Here is a 9,031-nt window from a genome sequence, read left to right as displayed (position 1 = left end):
GTACGGAAACTAACTTGTACTGTACTTTATGGACCATCTGTTTGGTATGCTTTACCTAAGTATAAATGAATACATAACAGGTGTTACTGAAATAGTGTAAAAATCCCAGAATCATTTTCTAAAACAGCTTTATATATATATATATAATTAATTTCTTCTGAAATTTGATTTGTGTTTTGGACTACAAGTCTGCTGCATGGGTAGTATGTAAGATTCAAAGAGGTTTTTCTGTGCTCTTTGGTGGTGTCAAGATTCCTCCCACCGATACCGGCGATACCCGTCCCATAATAGGATTTTCTGCCTGCTTCTGGTGAGCTTCATTCTAAAAGAAGAGACGGATAATTAGGATCCAGGCATTTACAAGCAAGCTGTTCAAGCAAGTCTTGTCCACAGAACATGACCTGGGTGTACTCAGATGGTGGGCTATATTGGAGGGGTACAGTCACTATGAATGCCATTTTTCAAATGACTACATTGATGAGAAAGAGTAGATCTTTAGTGCCTGTGTCAGATTTCCTGGAGACTGGGACACCTTAATCCTGGCAAAAGGGCAAAGCCTTTGAAAAAAATGGTTTTGCTCAAAAAGGTGGTAATACATCCTTTTGAAACTAAAATGCAAAAATTAGACAATCAAGAGGAACTCAGTTGTGTGGTAGTTTTGTTTGACCCTTTTGTGTAATTACATGTATATTATATTTGCAAGGGGATAGAAATATGACTTTTAATGTTCCAAAAGTACTTACCAGTATGTCCAGGTAATTGGTGTGGGTTTGGATGTTGTGCCTGTCCTCTGTAGAGATTTTCTGGAAATCTTTCAACTTAGCAGGAGAGCTTTCTGTTACAGTCGTAGCAAAAGCAGCCATCCAGTTCACACAGTTTGAAATGGAGTCCCAATTTAACCCTTTGGAGTAAATAAATAAAAAATAAACTTTGTGTGTTTGGCCTTCTCTCCTTTATGGTGAAAAATAAGGATAAGTGACTATCTAAAACAGCTAGGCTGGAATTTTTGTACAACACTGAAATACATAAATGTTTGTTTGGTTGTGAACACTGACATTCTTAAACAGTTGTCATAATTAACATTTTAAATACTACTTAGTAATTTCTTACCTGATACTTTCTGAACCACTTCTAATGAGGTATGGTGAAAAAATGCAGCTGCTGCCAATACTCCATACTGGTAATCTAATGAGTTGATATCAAGGATGCATACATCTAAAAGCTGAAGAAAATAAGAGGTTAATACGCAGTATTTACATATGCCAACAATATTATAAATACTATAGACACAATGGGATACACAATAGTGTGAAGTGTTTCAGAGACTTTGCCACTTAATGTGATAACTTCTTTGTTTCATAGCGGCTACTTTAAAAAGAAAGAATGAGCACAGTTAATGTCAATGTACGATGCGCCTTATCGGGACAATTCTCCTATTAGGACTTAAATGCAGGAGGTCCATGTCCAATTTGCTTATAGTTAATCAGAAAGGCCTGTAGTGACATGGTCCTGCAAGTCAATTTTAGCTAATAAGCGTAAGCCTCCTACTCCCTTATTGGAGAGCTGTGCTAACATGACTGACTTCTGACTCATGTGCACTTAGCACTGTTCATCTCTGCCCACTGTGAGGCATAGTTGTGTTTTAAAATCTATCACAATAAATGGCAAAGCCTCCAGAACGTAACTGGCTTCAACCAAAGGCAACTGAACAAATACAAGATGTGTGATTTATTGTGATGTTTTGGTCCCTCGTAAAAATATACTTGAACAAATACAAGTTCTTATAACCAAGTAATCCAAGTTGGCTATTTACCTGTGCTATCTGTAAGAAAGTGTCCTGAGAAAACTGAGGTAGTAAAATATTTGGGTCTTCTTTTAAAGAGGCCATTTGAATGTAGAGTTTCAACCAAGAGATGGCGGTCTCCGGACAGAGGTTCCAGTTCAATGCCTGATTGGGATAAATAAATAAATAAATAAATACACACAGACATACATAGTCAGCCACTGTCGCGAAAGCTGTCTCCAACATGACATGCTTTAAGACAGAAGTACTGCAATCTTTGAACTGGAGCAAAAAAAAAAAAAGTACTTAATCACTGTGTTTTCTTTCTTATAAAAGAAGATGTAATTTAACTAAAACAAAAACAAATATCATACCTTTAATACAATTAACTCCATGTCTAGGATTTCTTTCTCTGTACAGGCACCATCTGTGACATAGGCTAACGCGTGTAGTTTTGGAGGGTAGATTTCCTAAAGAGATTTAGAGTGAGAAAAATAAAGGCTTTGTGCACCCACAATTGTTAACATTTTCAGTCTGTCCTAAAGAATCTACACGTCTTTGCCATCAGCTGTAGTTTAAGCCACAAGGAACAGAAAGTATTAGCAATTATATGTTCTTTACCAGGACTTGAGCTCGTACTACTAGAACCACAATTAAACTTGTATCGATCGACAGAAAAAACTGCCAACCAAATGCGTTGAAAATGCAGATGTTTTAAACACATAGTTGTCTATTCTGTGTTTCACCTAAGGAAATATATTTAAAAAATGCACCCAAGAAATCATGAACAAAAATTTAAAAAGAAAGCATCATCAGCACCACGTTTTACACATATTAACAAACACCGTTTTCATGAATGCATTACAGTGGTCACAGATCAGTGCAGTATTGTGAATGAAAAGTATTTTGGGCTAAAGGTAAGGAATAAACTTTATATTTACCTCTATTTTGCAAGCAATGAAGAGTGAGGTAATTCCTATGAGCTGCAGCCTGTTCTTGTTGATATTCGTTTGGGTTAGCATAAATCTGTCAAAGAAGTCCTGAGCCAGGTAGAAGGTTTCCCGATGAAGTGTGTACACCTCACATACCTGAAAAAAGAAAAAAAAATGCTTCATGAAAAGGCAGTTGAGCCATCAGAACACCATCCCTAATGTACAGAAGCTTTTAACCAAATACTGATTAAGGTAAGGTGTTCGTATTGGAAAGGATTTAGTTAAAAGCTTAAACATCTTAACCTTTTAGGTTTCACAATCACCTGAAAATGTCAATCAAATTGTTCAAAACATCACTCATATGTGATGTGTTATGTTTAACGCACCTCTAGGAGCCAGTCGAGAAGAATCGTCCTCATTTTTGGTTGCAGCTTCGAGTGCTGGTGCAGGAAGCTTTTGTCATGGACATACTTCAATTCCTTGTTGAGCATTTTTATCCACACATCATCTGAACTCCCCCAGCTGCAATACAAAAAACAATGCACGTGATGCAACCTAGATAATAACTAAACTACTAAACGGTTAAATTAAAGTCTATTTCTAAAACAGTGCTCTATGAGTAATCAATCTACACAAAATGTACTAAAAATAAACTGTTCAAGTCGCAGAATATATTAACAAACATACCTGAAGCATGGCAGTGGGGAAGGTTTTATAAAAAGGTTTTTGAATCTGTACTTTGTGAACCCTGAGAAGTCTGTGACCTGCATCTCTTTATGAGGTGTTTCAATGAGCATACAGGGGCTGACTACTCCTCCAGATGCCCAGCGACTCTGCAGGTTTTAAAAAACAAAAAACAAAAAAAAACAGGGCTCATTATATATGCAACCTAAAATGTTATATAGTACAGTTTAACAATAACACTTTTTGTAGTCTTCTTAATGTACAAATAACATTTAAAAGGACTTTTAAACCCTCACCAACCCTTCCAAATGTTTTATGACAATACATTCAAGTATTTTTTGCAGTTAATTGCACATTGTTAAATTTGCAAAAGGAAAAATAAAAGCAGTTTGTTACAGAAAGTTAGTCGTCTGTTTTGTGCATCTTACCTCTAAGGTTTTACTAAAATGCGTTCACATCCCAAATATGGTCAATATATATCAATCCTTATGCACTTGTCATGATTTACAAACGATTACCAATTGCAAAGTTTGCTAGCCAAAATTCATTACTCCTATTTAAAAGTATAATTATTTGAGCAAATTGGGTAATTCACCACCAGGCAGTGGCATTTACAGCGAGATTTAATCCTAATTTTAGGATTGATAACAAATTATATATATGAACATAATTTAGATGTTATTTAACATCATGTAATCAAATTAACTACAAAATGATACCGCAAAAGTCTATCGGATAGATGCATGTTTAATTGCAGTTCTAGTTCTATGAACTCAATTAGCTTTTTTAGCTAAAATTTGATGCACAGAATACATTTCTGTATAGCCACAATTTGAACGCTATTTTAAATACAAATTCAATCGCGCAAACTGAGATACGATGATACATGATTCAAAACAAACGCGTCATGTTTGTAAACAGCATTGTTGTAACATAGTTACTAAAATAAATGCCATCCTTAAACCATTTTTTGTGATTTGACAATGTACAGGATTAGTATCTCTACAAGCTGTTTCATTGAAACGGTTTTGGTTAAGATTTACGTTAAATTTCGTTAAATTTAATATAAACTGTAAAAACAATAACGCTTTTAAAAGTTTGGTTAAAGTTATTTGTTTCCCTCACACTATTTATAAAATAAATAAAGTGAACAAAGAATCTTGATCTGATCAGGATTATTTAGGCGGGTATGAAGGGATGTGGAGGGAGGGACCAAACTCCAGCAGGAACCAGCTGCTGCTTCAGGCGCAAAGAGTAACCTACTGACACAATTACAGTGAATCAGCTTCATGCCTACTATCCAGGCCAGTGTACAAACCACAGACTGCATTTACCGTCTTCACTTTATTACTGCCGCTTAATGAATTACTGTTTACTTTATTTGAATTTGAAATGGTGTACTGATGTGTTCACGTTGGTAAATTGTATTGTAATAATCAATATTACTGTATTTGTTATGCTATAACTTAAAAAAAAACTCTTAAGGTTTTGTCTTACCTGTATCTCATAGCTGTGTTTTTTGGAGACGTGTGTTTCTAGCTTTCTCCTGCTGCATTCCTGGACAAAGTCAAACAATGCTTGGTTTCAGTTCATACATGGCTTTATGATGATACATTTTTAATGTCTGGTATTTTACATTGTAGGGTACTCACCTCCGATTTTCTTTTTCTTGCATTTTGTTCTTTCTGGGGACAAGTGTTTTCAAGTTGTGCTTGTAAACGGCCACTGCAAAGTTAAAATAAATACAATTCATTTACCAGGATTTCAAAATAAAAGTGGTGGCTCGTGCTACAAGTAATTAAATATATAAAAATAATATGTTCGTTTATTCATGCGGAACTTACCTGCGCCTTGACATCCTCGTGGTTGACAGACGTATGCTTCTAATAACATAAAAGAATATATAAATATACATAAGCGGAGATGAATTTTAATTACTTAGGCCACAGCGGTAAACTCTGTCAGAGCAGAAAAGATTAGACTCTTAAGGGCTCTTGCTACTTTCGTAAAGCGCCACTTTTGGTGCATTTCCTACAATAACAGCGAAAGCAATGTGTTTTCCACAGACTAATGTACACAAAACAAAAGAATATTAAGTGATATTTTTATTTAAACACATTATATTTTTACATTTTATTAAAGCCGGCTCCGCGCCAATTTGTCTAAGCCGCGGGTAAGAAAAGGATTCGACCTCAGTTGTCACGTACCAGCCTTCCCTCCAGACAAGTACCAAAACAATAAAATTAAAACTGTAAAAAAATTTTTTTACACAATAAAGGAATTGTACTGTTTAAATAAAAACTGTTTCTTAGTATTACGGTGCATTATAAGTTAAACTACTGCACCCTACTACTTAGTTTCAGTTTAGAAACCAAGTCCCTCCAAAAAAAAAAAAGTGGTTCGTTTTACGCAATGCACAGATCGTAACATTATTTTTAAAAAGTAACATTAACAAATGAAACAATACTACTCATTATTTAATCTGGTGTACATCAAACGCATTTCATTAAATTATATATACATCAAACATTAACCCCTGCCTGAATGCGCCAGTATTTAAAAAAAAAAAAAATTTGCTGCACAACAAATAATTCAATTACACGTTACAATCTTCAAAATAATATAGCAGAAAGTACAGTATATACTATAATAGATCCTGAGCCATCAACTACCCTACTTACCAGAAGGTCTGACTGATGAATAAAGTGTATATCAGCTGGCGCCGGCGCCAAGCCTTATATTCCACGGACATGCATCTAGTGCGCATGTGCGCCAGATACCGCTCCAAATACCAGCGTGTACTGCTTTTCAAAGTTTATTAATGCACATAGTAAACAGGCGTTTCATATTTTCTGTTAACGTGATGCATAGACGCGTTTCTTAATAATGCTAATTTAAAAAAAAAAAAAAAAAGAAAAAAATTAAACGAGATGATTTAATCTAAAACTGTCTCCTCTTTGGAAATGAGTTTTTTTTTGTTTTTTTGTTTTTAGTTTTTTACAAAAAATGGCCTTTCTCATTTCCTGGTTACTTAATTATGTTACTGTTTAAAAATAGCCTATACAGAAGATTCTTTTTTGTTTAAAAAAAAAAAAAAAGTTCTTCTTTTCTGTGTTGTAATGTTGATCTTATTGCAGCTTTTCCTGGAGTCGGTATGAACTGTTTCGGCCCTCCTATAGGAGGAGTTACAGACGCGGATTAGCCAATAGAAGGCGATTTGGAAGGAACAACGTGAGCGCTGCAAAATGTAAACAGAGACACAAGCGAGTTGCGTGGCCAATGTTTAGGGATGCAGGAAGCAGAGTTAGTTCATTCAAATGATATTCGGTATTTTGTTTTTGTAAACTTGCTAAAGATTTAAACTTTGTTTTCACACAGAGACTGTGATATGTAGATTGGCTTTGCGAAACTGGACATCCTTTTGGGATTTTTATTTTTTATTTTGTATTATTATTTTTCAAACTGAGACTGGTACATTTTAAATTACCTTTAGTTGTTTACACAAAGGGAGTTAAACAGCTGTTTTACACCAACTCTGAAGAGACTGCTGTATGAGGGATCAATTAGTGCTGACAGCGAAAATGTTTGCAATGTAACTGAAAATAAGAAAATGGCATAAAACAAAAGTAAGAAATTATAATTATAGTTTTGGGATGTACTGTAATGTACAGTAACACATGATATAATAACATGATAATGTTGGCTTTTTAATCAGTGACATGGTAATGTGTGTGTGTTTTTTTTTTTTTTTTTTTAAAGCTGCACTAAAGCATTCAATTTGTAACTCAAGCTCACGCAGTTTCTGTGCTGCATATGTGAGGGATCTAGGTGGGCTCAGTATGCTGGGTTGGGGTAAAGGAGTATACACCAACAAATGGCATTTGTCCATAGGAACAAAATGATGCCTACTGTATAACATCTCACATATGTTAAATATGCAAACAAATGTAAATAAAAAATTACAGACATCGGTAAAAAGTAGATCACTGTGACTTACAGTGCATCCAAAACTGTTGACATACAAATTGCATATGACACATTCAATAACTTGCATGGTAAAGATTCCCGAGAAATATGCAATTCTGACATGGCTCCACTCTATCCCTGTCAGATGATAATCGTAAAGAAGGTTCAAAATGGAGCCCTAGCTTAAGATGCTCACTGGTCTGTAGCAAGCTAACTGTTTTTAGTACAATACTACACTTGTGATTCAAGACAGGCCAGTTAGAGATTCCCCAGGTAAGGCAGGGATATTTTTGGATGTGTTTTGCACAGACTACAGGAAGTACACACTCCATGCCACCAGTGTGGGATCCTCATGTCCCTGTAAAGTAACAGGCGTCTGGGGATGCATGCTTTGACACAGTTACGTGTTTCTGAGGGGACGCCAACAGCCCAGGGGTATGCTGACAAGATCACCTCAATGGCCCATACCTTTTGTTTCAACAGGATAATACACCCCACACATTGCTTTTTACAACAAAACATTGACCAGCTTAGCAAAGTTAGCCCAGACATTAGTCGTGAAAAAAAAATAGTCTCTACAACATCCATGTTTGGGTTCACACATCCCAATTAGCACTAATCTTCGACTACCTAAAGTTACCTTAGATTCAATATGAGTTGTAATCTTGGTCTGTGAACTCAGCCTCTTAACAAACAAACAGGCAATCTGACATTGCTATTTAATATTATTTTTTTGTACTTATTCAGTGGCATCATAGTATGAACCCTATTCTCAAAACACAGCCTTTATTTTCACATCTTACAACTGCAGGTGCTGTGAAAGACAGGTCAAACAGCCTCATTTTGTCTAGTTTAATACCTCTCTTTCGATTTTGGTAGGTGGTTGGTTCTGGTTTTGTGTACAGATTGTCTTATGCACACATTTAGAACTGTAGATGGCACTGCATTTTGGGAATGAGAAGCAAGTGACTCTTATTCATGGCAGCGAGAAAAAACTCATAATGCTAAACATGTAAGGGAGTTTTGAAGTCAGAAAAAAAGTGCATGCAGTAGTTATTAACTGGGGAGCAGCATTCAAGCAAGATAAATGTGATATATGAAACTTCCCCCTTTAAGTTAACTCAATTATATTCATTAATTATTTTAACAATCAATATTTACTGGCCACTATTACATGATTTAATGATTTATCTTTTTATAGTCAAGATTTCTTTTTTTTTCATTATGATATGCTTTATTAAAAGTGAGTGTGGCTGGCATATTAGATATAGGAATTCCATTAGTTTCTCTTTCTATGCAATCAAGTTTTATCAGTAAATATGCACCAAAAGGTAAAGTTAGGTAGGAACAAGGAAGAAAGGGACAGATGCATCAAACTTTGTATTTTTTATAAATGGTACATTTATTGATAAATGTATGTTTACATACACAAACCATGATTAAAGGATTACAGTTTTGAAACAGATTATGTCAATTGCTTGCACATTTTCTGATCATAAAAATGCTTTTCTACATGTTAAGTTTCAGGTAGTGCAAATGGCACAATTTAATTAACTGTACAAATAGGTATAATGAGATCAGCAAGTAGATACATAACAGTTAATGCTAAACAACCCTACACTTTTTGGCAAAGTGCTGTATTATTCCGGTAAACACAGTCAATCAA

At 35.1% G+C, this 9,031-nt stretch overlaps 1 protein-coding gene across 1 annotated transcript; it reads right to left on the bottom strand.

Moving 5' to 3' along the window:
• Positions 1-136: 136 nt before the first annotated feature.
• ccne2 (cyclin E2) lies at positions 137-6,141 on the bottom strand. Its single transcript, XM_041248776.1, has 12 exons — positions 6,081-6,141; positions 5,244-5,282; positions 5,052-5,124; positions 4,897-4,956; positions 3,403-3,548; positions 3,102-3,237; positions 2,725-2,871; positions 2,158-2,253; positions 1,814-1,948; positions 1,111-1,222; positions 744-901; positions 137-322 (listed from the first exon to the last, which is right to left on the bottom strand). The coding sequence occupies exons 2-12, from the start codon at positions 5,255-5,257 to the stop codon at positions 215-217; spliced, it is 1,185 nt and encodes a 394-aa protein (XP_041104710.1). The 5' UTR covers positions 5,258-5,282; positions 6,081-6,141; the 3' UTR covers positions 137-214.
• Between the last annotated feature and the right edge of the window lie 2,890 nt (positions 6,142-9,031).

Source organism: Polyodon spathula, chromosome 4, assembly GCF_017654505.1.
Source record: "Polyodon spathula isolate WHYD16114869_AA chromosome 4, ASM1765450v1, whole genome shotgun sequence".
NCBI classification, from domain to species: Eukaryota; Metazoa; Chordata; class Actinopteri; order Acipenseriformes; family Polyodontidae; genus Polyodon; species Polyodon spathula.
This window is presented reverse-complemented; position numbering and strand designations above follow the sequence as displayed.

What these genes read in the sequence shown, in the direction of transcription:
- ccne2 (XM_041248776.1), bottom strand. An exon ending in TCCCCACTGCCATGCTTCAG is followed by an intron (nt 3,238 to 3,402) that starts GTATGTTTGTTA and finishes TTTGTATTGCAG; the next exon opens with CTGGGGGAGTTCAGATGATG. An exon ending in TCATTGCTTGCAAAATAGAG is followed by an intron (nt 2,254 to 2,724) that starts GTAAATATAAAG and finishes AAATCTCTTTAG; the next exon opens with GAAATCTACCCTCCAAAACT.